Source organism: Haemaphysalis longicornis, unplaced genomic scaffold (assembly GCF_048455015.1).
Source record: "Haemaphysalis longicornis isolate Haplotype H1 unplaced genomic scaffold, Haemaphysalis longicornis Haplotype H1 scaffold_74, whole genome shotgun sequence".
Lineage (NCBI taxonomy): Eukaryota > Metazoa > Arthropoda > Arachnida > Ixodida > Ixodidae > Haemaphysalis > Haemaphysalis longicornis.
This window is the reverse complement of record NW_027526431.1, coordinates 282-26,594: the sequence shown is the minus strand read 5'-3', so window position 1 is coordinate 26,594 and position 26,313 is coordinate 282. Positions and strand designations below refer to the sequence as shown.

General features: G+C 48.1%; 1 protein-coding gene across 1 annotated transcript in view; it reads left to right on the top strand.

Moving 5' to 3' along the window:
• Window positions 1–23,602, top strand: part of LOC144148049 (cytochrome P450 4V2-like) — a gene marked incomplete at its 3' end in the record, with an annotated part of 42,061 nt that extends 18,459 nt beyond the window's left edge. The window contains 7 exon segments of the mRNA XM_077679647.1: window positions 3,641–3,840; window positions 5,245–5,314; window positions 7,261–7,387; window positions 16,231–16,416; window positions 17,909–18,082; window positions 20,067–20,133; window positions 23,423–23,602. Coding sequence (XP_077535773.1) covers window positions 3,641–3,840; window positions 5,245–5,314; window positions 7,261–7,387; window positions 16,231–16,416; window positions 17,909–18,082; window positions 20,067–20,133; window positions 23,423–23,602 — 1,004 coding nt within the window.
• Between the last annotated feature and the right edge of the window lie 2,711 nt (window positions 23,603–26,313).

The window sequence follows — 26,313 nt, the reverse complement described above, 5'->3', positions numbered from 1 at the left end:
GCGCCCTCACACGCCAAAGCGCGCCCCTTGCCCTCCGCTACTCCCGCCCGAGCTACCACCTGCTCCGGTTGCTAGGCGCACCACAGCTGTTGCTAGGGGCGAGGAGGAGCGCGGAGAGATAACACCTGCGGGCGCACGCCGACGGAGCACGACAACCCCCGACTAGGAAATTGCATTCGCGCTGAGACGACGACGACGACGACGCAGGCAGAAGTACGAGGCGTGCGCTCACGTGCGCTCGCGCTGGAGCAATGCAGGCGCACGCCGACGGAGCACGACAACCCCCGACTAAGAAATGCATTCGCATTTAAAAGGTAACCACGAAAGCAAAGCAGACACGCAAGACGTATCTGCTGCCACGAACAAATCACGCAGTGCCGCTCCGCGCTGCCGGTAACTATAGCATTCGGCGTGCTTCCGGACGCGAAAGGAATAGTGGAAGCTTTTATAGAAAGTGCTCCACAATCTTTTATCAGCAAATATTCAGGAGCCTCTAAAAATAATTTTTGCTAGCATTAGCGGGAAACCTGGTTAGCTATCTAATCAAAATCAGCCCTCTCTCACTTATATACTTATACCATAGATATATTAAAGGGATGTATATATGATAACCGGTTGCTAGGCGTGAATACCGAATTGCTTTCATGTCTTGTTGGTTCAAGTTTTACATTTTATTTCTGTCATAATTTGCAGCTGCATGTTTGGGCTTTTTTTTCTCAAGTTATATGCTCTGTATTTCTCATCTTGCTTGGGCCCAACCTCTGGCTGCAGTATGTACTAAATAATTGAGTCAATAGAATAAACAAGTAAACGATTTTGGCGAACTGGAAGCGTAAGTTGGACAAAATGCCTGAACTCATCCGCCACATAGGGGTGGTGATTATGTGATATTCTCCAACAAGAACATCGACACTCAAACCTGTTTAGGGAGTTTACATCGTCATTTACAGTCCGAATAAGCACACTGCGGTTAGAGAGTACAATAGGGCTTTTTTTTGCGGGAGAAACCATGACGGAAGATGTAGGTAAAAGGTATCCTAACGTAATGAGCAGGCGCGGCCGCAAGGACACTTTCATCTCCGGTATTATAAAGGCATAAGTTCGGCGTAAATATATAATATGTTCATTGTCCTCGCAAACTGAGCAAGTCGAGCCCAGAAGGCCGGAAAATTACAGGATTCTTGAAAACGACAGCGATTTATCAAGTCACAGCTGTAAGAGCTTGGATTCACAAAGGCCGCGGCACCGGAATTCTGCAGTTGGATTGCATGGCGTAGAGCCTTAAAAGCCGTGCCTGGGTGGCCCAAGTACATCATTACAAGCTCATAAATTCAAAAGGTACCAGAACCAGGGCTCCCAGTAGTATAAACAGCCATAGCATGGCAAACGAACCGCGCTGGAGGATGAGCCATTTCACTCAGCCAAGGCGGTGCCAGCCACGCGATATTGCGAAATTTCAAACAAACTTATTTTAGGATTAGGTGTTTTGTTTCATGGTTATAAGGATGTGCAATTATGTGATGTGATTGTGATTAATGCGCTGTAACCACGTGGGGCCAATGAAGCCGCATTTTAAAACGTACGTATAACAGTATACTCAGCTTTCCAGGCACACAATAAGTAACAAGACGAACGGTTGAAGGTAGCCTTTGATGACACCCCCTTTCACCCACAATTTGTTTGATAAGCGTGCAACAAAATGGGAACCCACTGCAAAGCAATAGCAATATATGTGTTCGGAGACAAGTAACTGTGAATGTCGACTTAATGGTTGTGAGTATTTATGGTGATAAGGTATTGCACACAGCTTGGACATCCCATTCTAGTACCGCCTTCTACGCCAAATCAAGTTTGCAACTGCTTTTACCTTTTTTATTTAAAATTTTAAATGAAATTGTTTTCCGAAATGCCATCATTCACTTCTGTTTCGCGTAAATAGCTTTGGCGGTGAAGAAAATCGAACGGTGAAAGAAAATCAAAGCTAGCTTTCCGAGTGGTGCAAGGCCGATGTTCAAGCAGATTCTTTTTCGTCTCACTAAGCGAAACTCAACGAGCGCTGTATGAATCACTCAGAACCATTTAGTTTGTGTATATACCTATATGGCGCTCGTCAGAAGAACGCTAAATCAAACGCAAAGTAAAGTATATAAGTACTTTATATGTGCAGCGCCCTCTTCAGCATTCGTATACGACATCGTCCGCCGTCGGAAAGTCTTCGTCGAGTGCTCCCCCGCCGCTGAAGACCTGCACTACTTCTTCTTTTTCTTTTGGGCAATTGCTTGATTGATTGATTGTAGGGTTTAACGCGCCGACGCAACGCAGGCGATGAGGCGAGTCCAGTGAGGGTCTCCGGATTAATTTTGACCACCTGGGGATCTTTAACGTGAGCCGAAATCCCGTACACACGGGCGTGTTCGCTTTTTACCTCCATCAGAAAAGCGTCCGCCACGACCGGGAATCGAACCCGCGTCCTAGAGCTCAGCGGCACAACGCCTTCGCCACAGAGCCACAGCGGTTGGTTTTTGGGCGATTGCATTCTCGCGTGGAGGCGCGGCGCGCTTCCTGGTAAGCCGCCTGGACCTTCGGTGTCCGGATATTCTTTGGTCGCTCCACCCCCTTTGTGCGCGGCACAGTCACAGAGAGTTCTGCCGGCGCCGCCACGGTGAACACCGAGTTTTATTAGCACAGGTAGTTGCCCCTAGCAACGCGGAGCGAGTGTCGTCAGGAGAAGACGACAGCCGTTTTGTCGGCGACGCTGTCTGCTCAAACGCTGACTACCACGTGGGCTCGGCATTTTTTATTTTCTTTCGGTGAGCGCCTCAGTTGCGCAAGCCCACGCGTAACGCAAGCCTGGATACGTATCTGAGACCATGCGCGTGCCCTGTTTGCGTTTATTCTTTTCCTGTTCAAAAAGCTGATTGTTTTGTTCTAACCTCTACAGCCGAATTTTTTACCAATTCTCGCTTGTGATTATATGCTCTTTCTTCCTTCAAATGCTTAACTTTCTAATTTACAGTTTTGTGTAGCGCGCGCATTAGCTCTCCTTACGTCGATTTCTGTCCAATCACAAAAGTGGGAACGCGCCACCAGGCGCTCTGACGAGACGCACGCTCATTTTATAGACAACCATTAGTATTCCCGAAATTGTTGTGCCCAGTGAACTTGTATAGCCGGGTCTATGATCCTGCATTGGTGAGATGCAGTAGCCGGGGGAACATTCGCTTCCAACCTCTTCAATCAATAAACCAGTGAAACCACCACCACCACGGGCACTCGCCATTTTCTTGGTATTTTTTCTGGTAATTGACATCGAACCCAAGAGCGTAAACAACTCTGCTGTTCAAATTTTCCAACTTTAGAGTTGAGTTACACATTTTGATGCTTCGTGACGCAAGAAGGTAAGATGTAAGGGCTGCGCCATTTCGCGGCACCGTGCCCACAACAACCCTTCCCACAACCGTAAAGCTGTTACCTATTTCGACATATTTTTTAGTCACATTGTCGATACAACAAATCTTGCCATATACATGTGTGTGATTACACATGATCGTGTTCTCTCAATTGATGTGCTCCTCGATTTATTTATTTTCCTTTCATTCCTGTGTTCTGGCCACTTCACCCAATTGTTTGTCTCTTACAGCAAGGGAGACCCGTGGAGGAAGAAGGCCAAGCTGTTCAAGAGCGCCTTCAATAGGGAGCACATGGAAAACTGCGTTGATCTTTTCAACAAGAATGGCGCCGTCTTAGCGGAGCGAATTGCATCTATGGCTGCTGAATCGCCTGACCAGCCGATCAGTTGCTACAAGAACATCCAGAAGTGCGTTCTCGACATCATTGGCCGTGAGTACATTGTGTATGTAATTTGTGTGTGTGTATGTGGTGGCGAAAACTACACGATCTCAAATCGTTCGGTTATTCGGCTGGAAAGAATTGTCTTCGTAATATTCGAGCCTTGTTAGTCAACCGTGCAAGCAATACCCAGGAAGCATGCAACTCCGGGACAATCATAATTCACAGCGTTACATGATACTCATAAATACTGGGAGTGAGCGCACTCCACAAAGTTTCCTGTCGTGTGGTCTGCGTGTTTAAAAGCCCTTTTTGCTAAACATTAGTGCGCCACTATGATTATAAGTTTAGTAAAATGACGCCCGTCACCCCAAAAAAAAAACGTACCTTCAACACAGTGCTACGACGCAAGTTTTACATATTCAAGCCAAGTCGATGTTATTGCTGAACTAGCCTGGACGGGAAACATCAATAAAGGCTAACCTGTTTTTTTTTTCTTTCTTTGACCCCACAACGTTACTAACGTATATACCAGAACGCCAAAAAATGATCCAAAATGGTCTGCTGTTAAATTATCCGTTCGTCTAGCACAACTTTTCCCAAACGAGAAAACTTAAGGTAAAAGCGTTAAATGGCTCCTTGAACGGAAAAGAACCGCGTCCGTAATCTCTAACAGTAAAACAGCTCCTCCGGATAGGTTGCACTGACGTCACTGTGCGAGCTGTCAGGCCGGTGCACTTCGGGTAGGTTGGAACAGTGTGAACTTATCTGATGCTCTTATATCAATCAGCGCTGACACAGCTGAGAGCAATACGCTAGAAAGGGCGGCTGTGATGTCCTGTGCAAAACATGTATATCACAAGGCATTTAACTACCGCAACTTGAGGCAGAAATCCGGCATCCGGCGCCGCCATCCCTGATAAAACAACGGCCAGTTCAACTTTACGAGGATTTCGAATGCGCGAGCTCTAACTTCGCAGCAGCCACAGGTGGTAATCCCTGTAGCATGCCACAGAGAGTAATAGAACGGGCAGCAGCGAAATTCATCATAGGTCGTTAACTCTCCCATTCGACGACGGTATGAACGATCAACGGTGGAACGTATAAGAGAACTGCAAAGAAAAGCGTGTCCAGCGGCAAGATTACGAAGTCCTTGGACAACGTTAGGCGAAACGCGTCATCTCTGGAGTTGGGCTGGACATTCATGCGTTAGCGCTCACAACCACAAGAAAAGCTTACAAGTCATGGGGTTGTTTTCTTTTTATAACATCTTTCGTTAAAGCTTTCCACATGGAGGATTCAAAATGCATGCTACAAATTATTGGCTGTCTCTCCAGCGTAAAAATGGCTGATATAAAACACTAGTGATTTGTTTTTGAACTACTCGTACTTTGAGCAATTTTAAACGTTCAAGAAATGCTTCTGAGCAAGCCTCTCCTTTTTTTGTTAACTCAGGAGCCACGTTAGGCATTGACCTCGGATTACAGGATGGAAAACGGCCGGAGTACGCCCGCTGGTTTAACTGGTGAGTCCGTTATAAACACTTTTGTACTTGTTATCCTTGTAACCGGTGAAAATATTTTGATATTGAAGCAAAAAAGCATATCACCAAATGGCCTTCACTCCCTAATAGCAGTTTCTTTCTGTACACTATTTGAGGCCACCGCTGAAAGCTTTACATAATTAGTGATTGAAAGCAAAGCCTGGCTTTAGTGACTTCGTGCAGTTGTAAGTTCAACAACAACATAAAACACTTCTATGCCTTAATTTTTGTACCTAGGCCTTCGAATGGGGTATTGTAACTATGTTTTGCATACATTGCTGGCCCTAAGCTAAGCACAGACTACAGTAGAGAGTTTTAGCATAGTGACTACCGGAGGCGCACGCTACAGCGGCGGGTTACCGGGATCCAAATGCACAGGCGCGCGCAGGGAGGGCGACGAGGTTGCCCCTCAGAGAAGCGAATGCACTGGCATGGCGAAGGCCGGCCCGCGGAACTAATCCACCCTGCCGGAATGAATGTACACCTTCCTAGTCGGGCCCCGCTACCCACCACCGTAGCTTTAGCGGACGCTACCCGCTATGTGAAAACTCTCTAACCGATTTCAGTGAAGGCCGGCTACCGAATGCTTTTAATGCTAGCAAACCGAGCTGATATTAAAACACTCAGAATAACGCAGCATGAGCAGAAAAACGCTCAGCAAATGTAATTAAATATTGCCAGTATTTTAGTTAATGAGCTACCGAGTATTGTCATCTCAAGCATTATTTATAAAATTAGTTTTTTAGCTTCCTTGTGTCTCCTAATATGTGAACAAAAACACAATTACTGCCTTCTTGACTGCATTGTCAACTTCTCCGGGACATAATCAGACAGTTCATAAACCAGTATCCCGATAATAAAGAATACTGTTTTGCTATAATTTTGTTTTTCTGCCTCGTGCTTCTTAATTATTAATGCACAAGCTTTCCCTAGTTGGTGGTAGCACTTTGAAATGGTAACGAGCGCTACAGAACTTGGACCTTTGTACGAACACTTATGCCCTGAGCCATTTTGTATTAGCTGCTTAACTTATCAATGCAACACAACTTATGACAAGCGTCCCTCCACGACAATCCGAACCAGAACATAAACAACGCTGATGCCGCATCATAGCTGCCGGTGGGAAGCAGCAATCCCTCACAGCGGGTGTGTTCCATAAGACGTACCATCATTACCAACGCCCAGCCGTGACGATGGCGACAGGCGATCTTCGTGAGCGCGTGCTCGTAGAGCCGGTCATCGGTGATTCCTCAGTCTACAGAGCAAGGAACAAGTTCTCCTTATTAAAGGCCTTTTTTTTAGTTCTTGTGAACAGCGGTTGCGTCGTAGCAATACATATTGTTTTTGTATTAATATTTCACCGCTTGACGGTAGCGCCCGTCTTGGGTCAGTCGTCTTTTCCGAGTCAGCTTCCTTTAGCGCTTTTCACAATGTCGAAGTTATGAATGTTTTCACAGAATCTGTTTTTCTCATTAGAAAAAATGGGTAACAAGCGCATTAAAAGTCTACTGTTAAGCTTCGTTTGTGCAGAGCTCTCAGCGCAAGCAGGTAGTGCAAATGTCCGTAACACATGTTGTTTTGAGGTTAAATAAAATGTCAGATTGTCATGTAATTTGTGCTAACTAATGAAGTATTGAGGCGCACAAAAAATGTATTTTTTAACGGCGAGAAATTTGTTGCGAGACTTGCCTACTCCCTCTCATCTAAAGGGAAACGATGTGCGTGATACGGGAAATTACAAAGTAAATATTTACTGTTTCGTTTTACTGTACCAATTCGTTGGTTCGTGATTCGTGTGCGCTCACTTGCATGGCAACATTCGTCAATTCCTGCGTGTACCTTGAAGTCTTTTTTGGGAAAACACAAAGAGGGGGGCATATAGAGATGTGAATGCTACCGCATTGTTCTTTTTTTCGCTTTACTTGAAGCCTTACGTTCTTGATCACCATACGGTATTTCCGGCCGTGGCTGTGGATTCAAGGAATTTACAATATGACTAAAGAAGGCAAGGTGTGGAATCACACCGTTCGGAATATCGGAAACTTGCACCTTGCGGTGAGTAGACCATTTGAACGTCGTGTTTCGTAGTTTGGGCAGATTTTGCTTCCTCCTGACTCTTGTATGAACTAGCAGTGTCAACCGACTTGTATAAGTCTCTCCTGTATTGCGGAACTATCTCCTCACGCGTGCACATTTCGTGAAAAAGTCAGTTTGTATTCACTTGGTGGTATCATACTCTAGATTGAAGTCTATATGTGTAAAAATTTGTTCATTAGATGTTTTTGGATTTCTGGTGAAAAGTCTTAATATACTTTGAAGCTAGCACACACGATTGGACGAGTTATTGAATTAAGCCTGTAACACCGTAAAAAAATTGACACAAGACAACGACGCGTCCCAAATACGCCAATGAATAAACAATTGTTAAATAACAAACCTAGGCAAAAAAAAACACCAGTTATTTTTATTGCCTGCACAAAAAATTGTCTACACAACAGTTAGTGGCTCCACAAGAGCTTCTAGCTTTGGCGACCATTAGTTGTTCTTGTGTAGGTTGGCAATAAAATAATGCAAGAGCCATAAACCTTCGGTTGTTTATTTAGGTCCGTTCTTCTACACTCTCCTGCTCTTGGGTTATCTTTTTCGGGCTGATTTCAAGTAATTCAGAGAGTTGCCGGTTTGTGGGATATGAACATTTTCCGAAACATTTTGCCCCAAACAAAACCCCACGTCATCTACACGCGGGATTTCCACATGGCTATGCTACCCACGCGGGAACGTAAACGGTATCTCGGAAAGCTGTAGATGCTTACCATTGGTATTTACTTAGTAGGACAGGGCGATCATATTGTCACGAAGACAAGGACAATGCAGTTGTCTTGAATGAGAAACACGTTTATTGGAGCGAACTTGTGCTCCCCTAACAACTCAAAAGAATACAGAGGCGGCGAAGCAGCGGTCAACAAAGTGACTTGCACAGGCGAGTGTCGTCGAATCGAATGCTCCGGCGTCCGCGCTGCAGGGTTTTTTTCTTTTGGCGCGCGTGGTTCTCCAAACGTCGATTCACATCGAGAACATAGTAGATCCAAGAAGATTATTCTGGGCTGTTCACGTTAGATCGGAATGCCCTCCCTATCACAACAGATAACACATGCGGCACAGAAAGAAAGAATGGAACACGCTCTTCCCTTGGCGCAGAGATAACACAGACCGGCGCAGCCGGGCGGTAAAAGCAAAACACAAATAAACAAACCCAATGTACGGTTCGCGGCATTACCCCCCCTCTAAGAGTGCATCGACCCGATGCCAACATAAGCGACAGTCCGAAAATAAAAATAAAATTCGTTATCGTCCATAGAAAGGTTTTAAGCGAACCACATGGACGTCTTCAGGCCGCGTGCGTTGTCGTGATGTGCCGGAGTCACCATCGGTGATCACTTCGTAGGTAAGTTGGCCAACACGTCGTAGAATCTGGTAGGGTCCGAAATACCGTCGCAGGAGCTTCTCACTGAGTCCGCGTCGTCGGATGGGAGTCCAAACCCACACACGATCCCCTGGTTAGTACTCGGCGTCTCGGCGTCGGAGGCTGTAGCGGCCTGCATCCACCAGCTGCTGGTGCGTTATACGAACTCGAGCGAGCTGGCGGGCCTCCTCCGCACGTTGAAGATATCCGTGGACGTCGGCGTTGAGGTCGTCGTCTTCTGCGTGCGGAAGCATGGCGTCGAGCATCGCAGTCGGCCTTCTACCGTAGACAAGCTCGAACGGCGTCAGCTGCGTCGTCTCCTGGATAGCCGTGTTTTACGCAAACGTGACGTACGGGAGCACTTCGTCCCAAGTCTTATGTTCAACGTCAACGTACATTGACAGCATATCTGCGATTGTCTTGTTCAGACGTTCTGTTAGTCCGTTCGTTTGGGGGTGGTACGCCGTCATTCTTGGGTGATCCGTGTTGCTGTAGCGTGATACGCCTTGCATCAGCTCCGCAGTAAATGCCGTTCCACGGTATGTGATTAGGACTTCCGGGGCTCCATGTCGCAGCACAACTTGGCTTATAAAGAAATTTGCCACTTCTTGTCCAGTCCCCCTCGGAAGAGCGGCGGTCTCTGCGTAGCGCGTCATGTAGTCTGTCGCTACGACAATCCACTTGTTCTGGGATCGTGACGTAGGGAACGGGCCTAAAAGGTCCATTCCAATCTGTTGAAATGGTCTCGATGGGACGCCGAACGGTTTCAGAAGTCCGACGGGTCTTGTCGGCGGCGTTTTTCGTCGCTGGCAGTCACGGCAGCTCCGGACGTACTGGGTGACGTCAGAGGTAAGGGCGGGCCAGTAGTACCTCGCCTTGATTTTTCCAATAGTGCGGGCTGTGCCGAGATGTCCGGAAGACGGGTCGTCGTGGCACGCTTTAAAAAATTTCGTCACGAAGGTCCGCGGGGATGACGACAAGGTAATTCGCTCTTGTTCCGGGGCTGAAATTCTTCTTTACGAGGACGGAGTTTCTCAGGCTGAATGCTGGTAAGCTGCGTTTGAAGGTCCTAGGAACGGCAACGTTGCATCCCTCGAGGTACTCGATTATGACGCGTAAGTCGGGGTCGGCACGCTGCTGGGCGGCTAGGTCGCTCTCCGTCACGATCCCGAAGAACGCGCTGTCTTCATCAGAGTCTTGTGGTGGTGGGTCGACGGGGGCGCGGGACAGGCAGACGGCGTCGGAGTGTTTCCTGCCGGATTTATAAACGACTGTAACGTCGAACTTCTGCAGGCGCAAGCTCCACCCCCCAAGACGGCCAGAGCGGTCCTTCAAATTGGCGAGCCAACACAGCGCATGGTGGTCTGTTACAACCTTGAATGGCCTTCCATACAGGTATGGGCGAAATTTTGAAATCGCCCATATAATAGCCAGGCACTCTTTCTCAGAGGCAGAATAGTTTTTCTCCTCCTTCGACAGACCACGGCTGGCATAGGCGATTACCCTTCCGCAGCCGCTTTGCTTTTGGACAAGGACGGCACCCAAGCCTATATCACTGGCGTCCGTGTGCATTTCCGTTCTGGCATTTTCGTCGAAATGAGCGAGCACGGGCGTGCTTTGCAGGCGTTTTTGCAGCTCGCGGAATGCTTTTTCTTGGTCGTTTTCCCAGCTGAAAGGGGTGCTTTCTTTCGTCAAGCGCGTGAGTGGCTCTGCAATGCGTGCGAAGTTTGCGACGAAGCGCCGGTAGTATGCGCACAGCCCGAGAAATCTTCGCACGCCCTTCTTGTCTTTCGGCCTTGGGAAGTTCGTAATGGCTGAAGTTTTTGCCGGGTCAGGTAGGACTCCCGCGGCGTTGACGACGTGGCCCAAGAACTTGAGTTCCCCGTATGCGAAACGGCACTTTTCAGGCTTCAGCGTCAACCCCGACGTACGAATGGCCTCGAGTAGAGACTCCAACCTTGCAAGGTGTTCGTCGAAAGTCCGGGCGAATACCACTACGTCGTCGAGGTGTACGAGGCAGGTGTGCCACTTAAAGGAGCCATGAAGAGAAAATGCAAGTTGGTTTTATTCGAAAGATTTCGTGTTTTATAGTGCCCCCAGCGCTTGTCCGGATACAAACGGTGCTTTATTCACTGAGAAATTAAACAATTTAGGTTAAAATTTTCATTTTCCCGCTCAATCGTGCGTTTTCGTGGTCCCAAATGACATCACAGGAACCGACCGCTCTGCAGCCTAGAATACCTTCATTCACGCATCCGCCGTACAGGGTAGAGACACGTATACGCTGGCGCCGCCATTTTCAGTTGCTCCCTCGCCGCCGAAGCAAGTCATTGTGTCAAAACCGCGCAACAATTATCGCCGCAACGCGGTTTACTGAAGAAGTTTGAATCATAATGTCTGTTTCGCGTTGCTAGGTCTCGTGGGAAACGAAAAGAATAACGCGTTGAGCCCGTTGGCCCAATTGCGGCGGCACGGGACCGTTCAAAGGTTGTCTCCACCCTGTACTGCGGTGTTGGTTTGTACCCGCATTTCTTTACGTTCCGTAACCTAGATGGCGCCACCATACCGTGGCAAGCGTTTGGTTTGTTTCTGCCTGCATTTAAACCTGGCTTGTTTTTGTTCTGGGAGAAAATATTCGTTCCCTGAAATAGTGCTCGCTCGACAAATGGGGTCACGTAAGACACTGTTGCTTGCGTCAATTGGCCACTGCCGTCTGAGGCAACCCCAAGCCCCGTAGTGCTGTTCAGCTAAACCAAGCATGGTGTGCGCAGTACGAACAGCAGAACGCATCAGTACTTCTATGTTTACATGTGCTTTCGTAACTTCCACTGTTTGTCCCATCATTCTTATTGCTTTGTAAAGAATGTGCCCTAAATTTAAGCGCAAATCGCTCGTTCGTCTAGTTTGTAAGCTCTACCTAATTTGCGTCTGCTTCTACCAGCCTCCGCCAATCGCAGAGCTTAGGTCATGTGACATCATAGGTTCTGTTGCGGGAAATGAGCTGGTGGGTCGCATGACCATTCCCGTTTTTCCGAATTATGTAGCTTATTTGAGCGAAGTTTACGTTAAAAGTGGTGTCAGTATGATTCTAACGAGACAATCTTTTGAATGAACCAAACTTGTGTTTTCTCTTCATGGTTCCTTCAAGGCCAGCTAGCACAGTGTCCATGACTCTTTGAAACGTCGCTGGTGCTGTGCACAGCCCAAACGGCATCACCTTGAACTTGTATAGGCCGTCTGGGGTTATAAATGCAGTCTTCTCTCGATCTCTCTCTTCCACTTCAATTTGCCAGTAGCCGGTCTTCAGGTCCATCGATGAGAAGTACTTCGCGTGGCAGAGGTGGTCGAGGGCGTCGTCGATTCGGGGGAGGGGGTACACGTGCTTTTTCGTGATTTTGTTCTGTCGCCGGTAGTCAACACAGAACCTCAATGTGCCGTCTTTTTTCTTTACGGGTACGACGGGCGCAGCCCAGGGGCTTTTCGATGGCTGTATAATGTCGTCGCTGAGCATGTCGTCGACTTGAGTCCGGATGGCTTCCCGTTCGTGTGAAGAAACGCGGTACGGTGACTGTCGGGTATGTCGGGCTCCATCTTCGGTTATTATTCGGTGCTTCGCTAGAGGGGTCTGACGTAGTTTTGCGCTCGACGAAAAACATTCGCTATAGCGACGCAGGAAAGCCAATAATTTGTTCCGTTGTTCTTGCGGTGCGCCGGATTCACGTCGAAGGGCTGCGGGAGCTTGAAGGTTTCTACGGGTGTGCGTTCAAAGTCGGAAACCGCGATCACGTCACTTGCTTCTTGCGTTTCTTCGAGGAATCCAATTGCCGCGCCCTTGTTTAAATGCTAGTACTCCTCGGTGAAATTAGTAACCAAAATGTGGAATTGGTGTTCCTTGAAGCGCGCAATGGCTCTTGCGACCGACACACCACGGTCGAGAAGCACCCTTTGATCAGTGTCTACGATAGCGTCGACGTCAGGAGCAGCATCTTCACAGTAGACTGCGACCATCAAGCTTGCGCGGGGTGGCAGGGTGACATGATCATCGGCAATCCTTACAGCAGCACGTCGTTCGGGATTCGGTTCCGGCGTCATGGAGTGATTGGAGGAAAAAGTTATTGACTCTTTCTGCAGGTCGATTATTGCACCGTTGTCCATCAAAAAGTCCATTCCAGGAATTACGTCGCGGGAGCAGTTAGGCAGAATGACGAACGCGGCAGGGTACGTTGTGCCGTCTATGGTGACGCGCGATGCGCACGTTCCACTTGGCGTCACGAGGTGGCCTCCTGCTGTGCGTATGTGCGGACCGTCCCATCTGGTCATAACTTTCTTCAGTTTAGACGCAAATGGTCCACTCATTACCGAATAGTCAGCTCCCGTGTCTACGAGGGCGACTACGTCAAAGCCGTCGATGGACACCTTGACGTCAGATGCAGTCTTCCTCAAGTTCCGGGTTCGTCGGGGCGTCGTATCTCTGCTTGTACGTGCTGACGGTCGGGCACTGTGCATCGTCGTTGTCGTCGTCTTCTCAACGGACGTATCGGTCAGGTCGGGTACGCGTCGCGCCGTCAAGCTGTCGTCGTGTTCAGGAGTCCCGTCAGGGCTAGGTCGGGTCGTCGGGATGAGGGCATGTCGTGAATCACTGTCTTCGGCGCGTCCTTGCGTCGTTGGAGGGTTTCCAGTTTTTCGCTGTAGAGCAACTTCACTTCCAGAAGTTGCTGCTTTTAGTTTCCCCCGCGTAGGCTGGGGGACCTTCCACGTGCGAAATCAGCATTGCTACGGCGGTTAGGCGTCTGGTATGGGTAGGGCGACGGCGATCGGTCTGAGCGGGCTGGTCCTCGGTTGGTGTTGGACAGGTATTCGTCGATCTCAGTAGGGCGCTGGCCGGGTCGGGGGCGTGGGGCGTCGACGGAGAAACCACGCAGTCCGAGTCTCCTGTACGGGCAGCGACGATAGATGTGATCGGCCTCTCCGCAATGGTAGCACAGCGGACGATGATCTGGCGCTCGCCAAACGTCAGTCTTCCTCGGCGTCTGGGTTTGGGCTGTGTACGGCGGTACGGTCGACGGCGGCGACAGTGGTGACGGCGGCGAGAGTGGACAGCGGTACGGTGGAGCTTCTTGTGGACGGGTTGGAGCAGGGCGGGGTCGACGAACAGCTGAGGAGTAGGTCATCGCCTGTGGCTCGCGGGGTGCCTCGGATGGCATAGAAGTGCCCAAAGCGTGTTGAACCTCTTCGCGGATGACGTCAGTCAGGGAAGCCACTTGAGGTTGCGGCGTCGTCGGAAAAAGCTTCCGAAGCTCCTCCCTGACCACTGCTCGGATGGTCTCACGCAGTGTGTCGGAGCTTGTAGCCCCGGCACCGATCGTCTCGGAAACCAGCACGTTGACCGGACGATCGTACTGCCTCGTTCGAACTTCCAGCGTCTTCTCCATCGCGGCCGCCTCAGACGCGAATTCGGCCACCGTCTTGGGAGGATTGCGGACAAGGCAAGCAAAAAGCTCCTGCTTTACCCCTCGCATGAGAAACCTTAGTTTCTTTTCTTCTGTCATTTCCGGATCCGCACGTCGAAACAACCTCTTCATTTCCTCAACAAAGATCACTACCCCTTTGTTGGGGTGCTGCGTTCGAGTTCCAAGTAAAAGCGCTGCGCGTTCTTTTCTGACCACGGTAGTGAAGGTCTTAGTGAACTCGCTTTTGAACTGAGCCCAGTTTGTCAAGGAGCTCTCGTGGTTCTCGAACCAAGTGCGAGCCGAATCTTCCAAGTAAAAGAAAACGCGCCGGAGCGTTTCTGCGTCGTCCCACCTGTTGAAGATCCGGACGCGCTCAAGTTTCTCCAGCCATTCTTCTGGATCTTCTGCGGCGGCTCCTCGGAAGGATGGCGGTTCCCGTGGCTGCTGCAGGGCGATTGGTGATGTTGCTTCTTGCACCATGGTGGTGGTTGCAGCGGTCGTTCCTTTGGGTCCATCTGGCAGGAGACCAAACTCGGGCGGGAGGCCTTGCAGTCGGAGGCTGGCTCTTGTTGGACTGGCTTGGCAGCTTCCAGAGGTTGTAGAGCTCATGAAGGGTGCGTACCCCGCACCTTCACCAGATGTCACGAAGACAAGGACGATGGAGTTGTCTTGAATGAGAAACACGTTTATTGGAGCGAACTTGTGCTCCCCTAACAACTCAAAAGAATACAGAGGCGGCGAAGCAGCGGTCAACAAAGTGACTTGCACAGGCGAGTGTTGTCGAATCGAATGCTCCGGCGTCCGCACTGCAGGCTGTTTATCTTTCGGCGCGCGTGGTTCTGGAAACGTCGATTCACATCGAGAACATAGTAGATCCTAGAAGATTATTCTGGGCTGTTCACGTTAGATCGGAATGCTCTCCTTATCACAACAGATAACACATGCGGCACAGAAAGAAAGAATGGAACACGCGCTTCTCTTGGCGCAGAGATAACACAGACCGGCGCAGCCGGGCGATAAAAGCAAAACACAAATAAACAAACCCAATGTATGGTCCGCGGCAATATGAATAGTTAGAAGACACGGCATTAGCAATAAGTAGACGAGGGTTTATGTGTGCCAGTGGAAACTAATCGCCATTCTGGATGAGCCCGGATGATTGTGGCATTGAACTCTACCTTAGAAGGCTCAGTACAAAATATGCGAATTTGCTGCAGCTGCGGCTGACCCACAAATGCGCCGATTGCCGTGCGGTTTATGAATAACCTTGAGTCCTATATTTGAAAAAGAAATGTTTTCAGGCAACCTTCGTTAATTTCTGCTGATCGTTTTGTACAGACATTGGTCAAAGTAAGCAAATTCATGATTTTAATGGTTCATCCCGAACCTGGTAAGTGCTGCGACGAAAGGATATTCTCACTTATTATACAAGAAGTCATAAATAAACGACCAAATGAATATAAAATACACAATTTATGCGCTGGGATCCAGCCGTCCAGCTGCAGTAACATACGCATATATTTCCCGCAAGTAATCAAAGGAACTGATGGCAAAATGTGCTGGGTTCTGCGGGAAATCAAACAGCCCCGCGAACAAATGTGTCCTTTGCTTTGGGCTTGAGCAGCTTCAGTTTCACTGCCATGCGGTTCTCTAGCGCTCTCCCAGCAACGGTATCGTCCCACCTCACGTGATATGTCAGAACGTTGAACAGTCAATCATCAGTCCATGTACAAAGGCAGTGCGTATCATTTTTAAATACTCACTGATGAAGACAAAACTACGGCATGCTCCAATATCATCGCCGTGGACGTCGTAGGTTTTTCTGTGATAGCACTCCAATAATAGAATAATATCGTGCACGTTTAGCAACTTTTAGAGCGTCTCTTTTGATGGAATCGATGCTTTCATGGTTAGGCTAGTAAAAACGTCAAATTTCGCGCATGTACCCGTTGATATTCAAACTAAGCAAATCATTCCTTTTCCAGGTGATCCAGAGAAAAAAAGCGCAGCTTCTAAATCTGGCAGATGACCAGGATTACAGTCATTTGGACGTAGTGAACGACGAGTCGTCATTCCGAGTTGCTGTTGATGTTGGAGTGGAGAAGCACATTTCGTGCCCATCTTACTCGTTGAGGGAGCTTGAGTCAGACATCACCTCTATCATGTTCGCCGTAAGTTTCATATGTTGCTCTGATATTTACTCGTGTATCTCATGGGTCATGGATTGCGCCCAGACCAATGCACAGTGTTAATCTAGACAAGATCAGAATTGGCTTGTGACTGCTACCAGTAATGTGTGCCGAGCTAGCCGTGCATCTCAAGTACGACGTAAGCGAAAATATGTGTCCGTTTTTTTACGTTCAGTAGCAAGTCCAGCAATATTTATGCGCCTGCAGTAGGCATACGCAGCAGTTTCGCGTAGTAGTGCGAAGTTTTCATTGTTGTGGGAAACTCCTGCCATTGTGGGAAAATCACAATTTCATTTAGAAGGAAAAACCCGTTATTTGTGATCATTGTGAAACGTCGAATTTTTCGCACAAAACTATTCTTTTTCGTCTCTTTCTACAGTTCCAGTAACATCTTTGATTTGAGTAATATTTGAAGTGATATGGTGTTTTGCGCATTGTGTGTTTCCCACCCCTTAAGCAGACTATTTTAAACCCGTTTGTATGGACTACCGGCTATCTTCTGCACACCTCCAATATTATTAAAAATCATTACAATTAAACGAGACCGTGAAAAGCCCAGAACAAGAGATTTATTTCATTACGACCACAAGGTATGAAAATGTACTTCTAATGAAGGCGCTGAAAATGATAAACACATTTTCTGGCAAGACACCTGGGCACAAGCCTTCCCCTCACTCAAAGGTACCTCTATTATGTTGCCTTAAGTTTTGTCAACTGTTTGTCTTGATTCTGCGACCAGACACAAACCTGCTTATTAAAAATGCCTTATGCACCGCTTTCTTTACTGAGAGTAAACACAATAGTTTCTAAATGCCATCGGGACATTTTTCATCACTTTGTTGACGTATCAAACGGTAGAACAACTTGGCATAGAACGCCGCAAGGAGTTACTGGATAGTACGTGAATGCTCCCAGATACGATCGACGCGCGCGCTAGGACGTCCCCAAGTTACGTAGAAATACCTCCTTTGTAATGGTAAACGTTGCATTTGAAGCAAGGTGGTGACCTATTAAGCACAAATCAACGTAATCAGAACTTCTAAAGCGCATTTATGCCCGAACGCATTGAAACCCGTTTTCCTGTCAAGTTGGTGAGACCGTCAATCTTGTACAGGCAATTTAGGTTGGAATAAAAGGGCTATAAAAGTAGAGTAAAGCCTATTTAGCAATTAAGATTCCGCAGTAATTATTTATTGAGTGTGAAACACACTCTGCGTTGTTCTCCGTGCACAAGAATGCAAAGGAACAGGAAGGCACCATTATCAAGACAGAGAAACGCAACTGCTAACAGCGAAGTTCTGTTTCATTTCCCGTCACAGCTGTTGTTTAGAACTTTCTCGGCATTTTCTATCGCTTTCGGCTGTTTCAAAATATACGCCAAGCTTAGAAGTGTGGCAAAATATAACTTCGCGTAGTAAGTATTTGTTAGACAGTTTATTTATTTTTATTCACCGGTTTATGCTTCTGGCTGCAGGCTGCGGACTCCACTTCAGCGGCTATGAGCTGGACCCTGTACTTGCTTGGGCTCCACCAGGACAAGCAAGCCAAGCTGCAGAAAGAGCTCGACGATGTTTTCGGAAGGGGCGTTGAACATAACTTCACCGTGGGAGACCTCAAAGAGTTGCCGTACCTCGAGTGCTGCATCAAGGTAATGAGCTATACGTTTTTTCTTTTTCCCCCATACCACAACGTTACATTACTGACATTTACGGACGCCGCAAAACCATAGCAGGGGGAGCTTGAGAGCTGAGCTCTAAAACACGTCACGTTTTATCTTAAGTTTCGGAATCATAGCCCTGCGGCGCAGGACATAGAACGCAATGGCATCATCTTCTCAATAACGCCAGAAAGGGAATACGTGTGTGTAATTTCAATAGTATCAAAAAATTCATCGCATGCAGTCATGTTGGCTGTTCTTACCAAGTCCTTTGAAAAATGAATTAACCCCGACGTTTTCCTCGGCTGTTCCGGTGGTAGAGCGATAGGCAAAAATTGGACAAACACACGAGCGCAACAAATCGCCCCAGCCGCCTCTCTGTAGACCCTAGTAACCTCTGCAAACGTCTGACCAAAAGACAATATCGCCTCCAGAAAAATGACTGTAAAGCTCAGCTAGAAAGCGAAGGTTCCCTGGTAGCAACATGCTGATGCATCATGCGCACCCATAAATCACTCCCTCGCCCACGCATTCATTCACAAACAAACGGAGTTCAAACGGCACATTCTCTAGGAGTGTTCAGGCACATTGGGCACGTATTAAAAATCAAGTTGCCCCAATGGAGGTAGGGAAGAGAAAGTGTCGGACCCGTCGAACCTTGTTAAGTGAAATAGCCAGATTACCATCCATTTGTTAACGCTCTGGGCTCACAACAGGTACGTCTCCTCCCTTAGCTTAACTTATTTCTTCATGCATTCGTGGGTTACGGAACAAGAATGTACAGAGGTGAACGCACTTGTCGACCCACTCTTTTCCACATATGCCGTTCTGCAACTGCGCTTAAAGAAAATTAAAGTAAAGTAAAGTGGGATATTGGGCAGCAATAAGCATGTAATGCTGGTCAAGTACCTCATTGCACAATATTTGTGTACACATCATGTATGAGCACTTCTTAGATATCGACAGTGGACGTTGTACTGCCTTATCGACAAGTGCATGATTCGTACTCAGATCAAGAGACTTGCGTCGATATCGTTCCCGTCACAGAAACACGGCCTAATTTTCACCAATCTCAGCTTCATTAATCCTGAAAAAAACCCACACCCATCTCGCCGTCATCACGGTTCCCAGGCAGCAGGCACTAGTACTTCCCAAGCATATCAGGCGCTACGCCGGAGCATTTCTTGTTATCTGATCCGAAATATTGAACAACATCTGAAGTAACTAACCATATTTCTTATTACCTCGTTACCTTCTTTAAAAATCGCAAGCGTTTGCGTACTAGCTTCTGACATGATACAATGATTAGTTGAAGAGCGCTACATGGTGTGGGTTTGTAAAAAAATACCGTTTTTTGTTTGACATGCTCCGAACAAGTGTCAACTTGCATTCGAGTGTACTTTTACCATTATATATAAGGACGCACAGCCGCTCGCAGACTATGAATTTACTTTATGAATACCTTGTAACTAAGAAACAGCTGGCCATGCTGCTTATACATGACAAAAGTTTACAGCGCAGACACCAACGTTTACAGCAGTGTTTAACTCTTCCTGTCGTACTTGTTGTTCTGCGCTGATAACTTTTGTAGTTTATGCTTATGTATATGTCCCCAGCATTCATGATGTCCAAAGTAACACTGCCCATTTTAAAAAAACTACAAAATAAGACATTTTTTATCCCATGCTACTATTCTGAGAATAAAAAAATATGGAGACCATTCGCTAGTTGTACATTGCCTCTTTTTCATAAACTCCACAACTTAAGGAACAACATGTATCAAATGCTTTCAGTTCCGCTAAGCGATTACCATACATTATGACACAAGTACTCGAAATTTTGGATTCCCAATTTTTACTGCTTCGGATCTGAGTGAATTATCGTCCCTTTGCATTGGAACGCACACGTCATTCTTGCCGCTAACATTGAAAAGATAATAACACAAAGTATTTTTTTTTCTACGGGGCATCTACAGGAGTCCTTCCGTCTATGTCCACCGTTTCCCCTGATTGGCAGGGAGCTTGATGAAGACCTCGAGTTTGGTGAGTCATAATTGATTTTGATTTGATTGTAGGGTTTAACGCGCCGACGCAACGCAGGCGATGAGGCGCGCCGTAGTGGAGGGCTCCGGATTAATTTTGACCACCTGGGGATCTTTAACGCGCGCCGAAATCTCGCACACACGGGCGTTTTTGCTTTTCGCCTCCATCAGAAAAGCGGCCGCCGCGGCCGGGAATCGAACCCGCGACCTCGTGCTCAGCAGCGCAATGCCTTAGCCACTGAGCCACCGCGGCGGGTTTGGTGAGTCATGAGTAACTCGGCGATCCAGTGCACCTTGGTTTGAGGCGCACACCTTCAGCGGAGTAGGGGCCTCCTTGTTCAATTTTTCATGCAATCGTCATCCCAGAGAATTTAAACGATAGGCGACACACGGTAAGAGTTCCATTGTTGCTCACATATGCACATACCTCATTCAAAGCTTGCTCGAGAAAAAATTACCGGGGATGCTTAGAACTATCTAAGAATGTGAAGGCGAAAACGTAGTTTTACATTCTGTTGATCTGCTGCTGAACTTCCACTGTGGTGTCTTTTCTCGGCCTTCCCCGCATGCGACTACGGCCGGGTTCGTCATCATCCATTACGACATAGAATTAAGCTGTACCCGCGCCAGATGAATACTATGGCACGCACAAGCGCTTTGCGAGCATGCGGCCGCCGTTTCCAGAGCGTCCTACCGGTGTCACCACCAGTGCCGCCACCGCGCTTGCCCTCAAGTGCCCTACGACGCTTTCGCTGATATATTACAATTTTAGCATAATGGCTAGCGTACGATACGCTAGCGGCGGTAGTACCGGGATCTGACTTGGCATCCGGGCATTCGTTCCGGTGCCGGCGGCCCGCCTGGCCGCTGCGTCCTGGTACCCTCCCCCACCCCCCCTGCCGCTAGGGCAGAGTAAGCTGGCCGCTATGCCAAAACTCTCTATTTTCAATCGAATCTTCTATTGCATGACTCGTGTCGCCGTCGGTGCTGCTTTTGGCGGCGTACGCAAAAAAACTCTTCCCTCCAGGTCCCCTCCCTACTCACCTGCATCTGGCGGCCTGAGTACGCATACTCTCTGCCAATCACAGGCGTCCCTCACTCCGGAAGAGAGAAAAGAGCTTTACGCGCTCCGCGCTCACGGTTCTCGAAAGTTCAAAGCAAGCGACGCCATTGGTAGGCTGCACTTGCTCCTCTCCACCTCAGGGCAGGCAGCCCCGAAAAGACGACAACGGGAGCAGGCCCGTAAACGTGGGCGTGCTCGGCGAGCTAATCGTCATATTCGGTCATTGGAAAGCTCGGCGAAACTACCACGACGGGCGGCTAAAAGGGTTAGGCAAGCTGGGGTTGGACATTTGGTTTATAGGGATTTCACAAGGAATTGGTTTACGATTTTTACAGGGTTGGACGAGCTTCACGTGCCTCTCTGTTCCCGGTAGAGGAGGGAGTTTATGTTTTTTTCTCCCCCTTTCCAGAGCTGCTGTTGTTCTATCCCTCAACTATCTGACTCTGCTCTATCTCCCTGTCTTAGAACCCTCCCTGGGTGCTGATGTTTCCTTTTCCTGGGGCGAGCCATTTTTCTTTAACTCACAAATCGACCTCGAAAAACAGCCACATAAGTCAACATACCAGAGCTATAGCGTGTGCTCGCATTTTGTGCTGGTAGTAATCTCGGTCCAGCATGATGGCGGCACCATTAATGAGCAGGAGCCATGTAATGTAGCCTGCTTTCCGCACCACAGAAGACGCTTAGCAGCGGCACAGGATCCCTAAGCATATCCTTAGGAGATGAGAGCACGATGCAGTTCTTTTAGATAGGTTCGTTGACAAGTATTCTGCCCACGTTGACTATAGCCCACAACGACGGCATCAAACCCACTGCAGCTACGTCTTGTAGCGTCAGTATTACTGCTGCTGCCGCGATTCCTCCACAGAAGCGAAAGCCAAACGTATTTGTGCGGGCAAGATGTGTAATGAGCTCGCTTTTCTTCGCGTTTTGACACTCTAACATTTACATAACCACGCCCAATGCTTGGGTACCCCCACATTGCAGTATTGAGGGCAATGAGTGGCCTCACAGCGAGGCGCGAGCTGCGGCTAGACAACCAACCGCACTGATAGCATTGCCCATCAGTAGTGCGAGCCCGCCCGATGTCACTGTCAGAAAAGCACTCGCACAACTGAGACAGAGACAGGTACTCCGGCGCCTTCGTAGGGAGAGACAAGACCGTACCGAACAGCATGAGCGCCCTGTTCCTCCCATGCCGGCGGAGTTACCGCGGGGTGCACAGACATTGGTTCACCATCTTGCTACCAACACCGCGGGGGAGACCGCGCTCCGCCACAAATTCTACGGCGATGACCCCGCCGAAGGCCTCTCTCTGCGGTGTCGTGTGCCTGCCACTGCCGCACAAGAGTGCTTTCGTTTAGGTCTCAAATGAAGAACGTATTTCTCTCTCTCTCTCTCTCTCTCTCTCTCTCTCTCTCTCTCTCTCTCTCTCTCTCTGTGTCTCTCTCTCTCTTTGCGTTTTGCCTTTTTGCGGCTCGTGCCATACGTAACACGTTGAATTTCGAGTGGTGGTATAGAGTTTTCCAGGGCCTCTTTTAAGTCAGCTGGACTACCGGCTGTTGCGCTCCTTGATGATGATGTCTTCGCCTAGCCACTTTAGCCCATTGTCCATCCTGCCCACTCGGGCCTGCTAAAGAGGTAAATGTGCACGCAGTTTGGAAGCGGGATAGGGATTTGTTCCTCGATCACAGGTGTCTTTGTGGGTTTTTTTTTTCGGAGCTTGCTGCAGCAAAATAGTGCACATGGAATTATTGCTCGGCAGAACTTTTTTCGCCCCCCTCCCCGTCATTGTGCCTGGAATTGAATGTTTTAAGAAGTGTAGTCGTTGCTTGATGTGCTTTGATAAAAAAGGTTTCGTCCAGCTTTCAGAAACCAGTAAAACATTTAGTTTAATGCATACCAACAGGTAACGTGCAAAAACGAGCATCAATTATTCAGAAAGGCTAAAACTTTTTTTGAGCATTATAAAGAAACTGCCATGGTATTTAGTGCTTCAGGGGACGTTCTAATTGTTATATGTTCCGCTTGAGTGCCGACCCATTTCCCACCCTTTATTCATAATTTCTTGGAGATGCTGCTGGCAAAGGGTAGTTTAAATTTAAGATCATTTCATTCTAATATTTTCATACCATGTAAATGCCTCTAATTGAAAACAACTGTGTCGGGTACATTCCCTTCATGTGTACCAATTAAATTATAAATTCATCTACTGTCTACGTTCCAGATGGCTGCACTGTTCCGGCTGGCACGACTTGCATGATCAACATATACACCCTGCACAGGAATAAAAAGCACTACCCTGATCCTGAAGAGTTTATTCCAGAGCGCTTTCTGCCCGAGAATTCCCGTAACATGCACCCCTTCAGCTTCATTCCCTTTTCTGGTGGAGTTAGGGTATGTTTAGGTAAGTAACATCGAAACTCTCTTGAAAATAAATTTTTGAGAGCAGTAGGCAGACAATTATATGGTGCCAGAATGAACGTGCGATGGTAGAAACATGGTGTGCATATATTTACGAACACTGTCTTTGCTCGACAGCAGTAAACAGCGTTCAGAAACATATATATATATATATATATATATATATATATATATATATATATATAAGGTTAGTAGAGACAGAGACAAACGAGAACGAAGTAGAAAATAGAAATACGTTTACTGACGTTTCAGGGAGAGGACTCCCTTTCTTCATAGTAGGGAGTCCTCTCCCTGAAACGTCAGTAAACTTATTTCTATTTTCTACGTTTTTCTCGTTTTTCTCTGTCTCTACTAACCTTATATATATATATATATATATATATATATATATATATATATATTATACATATATATATATATATATAGCGAATCATAAATGGGAAATGAGGGGCTCAGTGAAGAAAGACAGAATAAGGGTTGGCAGTCAAGAAAACCTCGGAAAGAAAAGGCGGGGATGCGTTGGGTTATAGATAGAAAGATATGAAGAATTTTGGAGTCAGAAAGAAAGTGGTGAAAAAATGCCGGCTGGGTGGGATTATATATATATATATATATATATATATATATATATATATATATATATATATATATATATATATATATATATATATATATATATATATATATATATATATATATATATATATATATATATTTATATATATATATATATATATATATATATATATATATATATATATATATATATATATATATATATATATATATATATAAATTGTAAAGGCACGAAGCTTTGCGAAGGAAAAGCTGCAAACGCAGTCAGCGGCCAATCCAACATCAGAGCGACGAGGACGGCGGCCGACTGGAAGCGAAGGAAGAAGAAGCGGGGAGCTCGTTTTGACAGAGAAAAAAATTCCCCGCATTTCCCCGAGGGGAAGAATGTGAAAGTGTGAATGCACGAGTTGAATTTGCGCGGTTCGGTAATGTTCGCGGAAGAGAGATCACACACACACACACACACACACACACACACACACACACACACACACACACACACACACACACACACACACACACACACACACACACACACACACAACTACAAAGAAAGAAAGATGCATTTATTCACAGACACCTATTTGTGTTGTCGTTGTACTTGATTGCTAGAGCGGATCTCATGTTTGAAATTTCGTGTCAGTACTCCTTTAAGCAGGTGCATTAGCCCTTCTCACGCCCGATTCTTGGCCAATCCCCCACGTGGGTATGTGCCATGTCAGCGGCCAGGCAGCGCGCGCCCATCTCACCCGTTGCCAAGGAAGACGAGGAGATTCCTTGCCAATCCCCCACGTGGGTATGTGCCATGTCAGCGGCCAGGCTGCGCGCGCCCATCTCCACGTGCGCGGACATCGCCGGTGGACGCAGGTTCAGGGTCGCTTAAGAAGTGCATTGCACTTAAAACATGGCGTCCTAGGAATCGGGCGTCTGATTCATTACAAGTGGCGCAGCCGACAAGTTTTCAAGCCCCGAGGCGACCCAGCCTCCGGACCTGCTCTCCCTCGCGGCGATCCAGCCGCAGGGACGGCCCTCAGCAGCGGCGGCCAAGGCCTGGCACGCCTTCCAGCCTTGCTGCCAGAGTTCATCGGTGAAGAGGTGGTCCCGGCACGAGCGCGAACACGAGCAACGCCCAGCCCCCAGGCAAGCGAGCCTTGGGCGCGACTTCCCCAGCGGACGACGTCTTCTTGACTCGCCGCTGCATCCGCCGTTCGCGCGTGGTTTCTGCACTATGGATTCTCCTTCGTAAGTGAGCAACCTCTCCCAATGGCGACCAGTGCTGCGCGTGGCGGTCACCCTTTTTGGGCTACCCAGGCCCTCACAGAAGCGTGTCAGCGGCTTCTCGACGTCATTCCCGGTCCGGAATACGCAGTCCTGCGCAGCGCGTTATCCCCGGCCCGCATGGACGTCGTCCCTCACTTCCCAGGGTTCCAGGATGATGCGGTTTCTTGGGTAAAGCTAATCGACACCCTTGCTACCCATCACGCCTGGCCCGACCACACCAAACTGTTCGTTGCAGAAGAACGGCTGCGCGACACTGCTCGAGCATGGCACCTGTATGAAGGTCACTCTCATGCCTCCTGGGAAAGCTGGAGTCGAGCGTTAATCGCTGCATTCGGCAACTGGACTGCCAGCTATGACGCTCGCTTCATGAAAATGCGTGCCCGTCACCAAGGCTCCGGCAAAAACGTCATGAAATACATCTACGAAAGGCTGCGCCTGCTCGCAGACTGTGACTTCACCTGGGTGTCCCCTTTTGCGAGACTGTCCGACCCCGTTCATGCTGCAGCCCTGACCGCGCAGCCGCCGGATGAGAGCCCTCAAGCGTTCATCCGCCTGGCAGCAGAATTGCAGCAGAGCACCGCCGGTGGTCACCGCAGCCTTACGTGCAAACGTCGGCGCAGTCCCTGGAATGGTCTGCTGGCTTCGAACTGGAGTAGAGCAATACGCCACAAAACGCTGAGGATGGGACCACCACTACGTCCATGACCGTCACTGAAGACGGCGCCCTTAATCCCAAGTCTCCCTGCCAAGCTAGCGACCCGCCGATGGTTTCCTGCGTGCATCAGCAGGCGGGTCTTCTACGTGAGCCACCTTCGACTTGCGTCGGGTTGGAGAAGT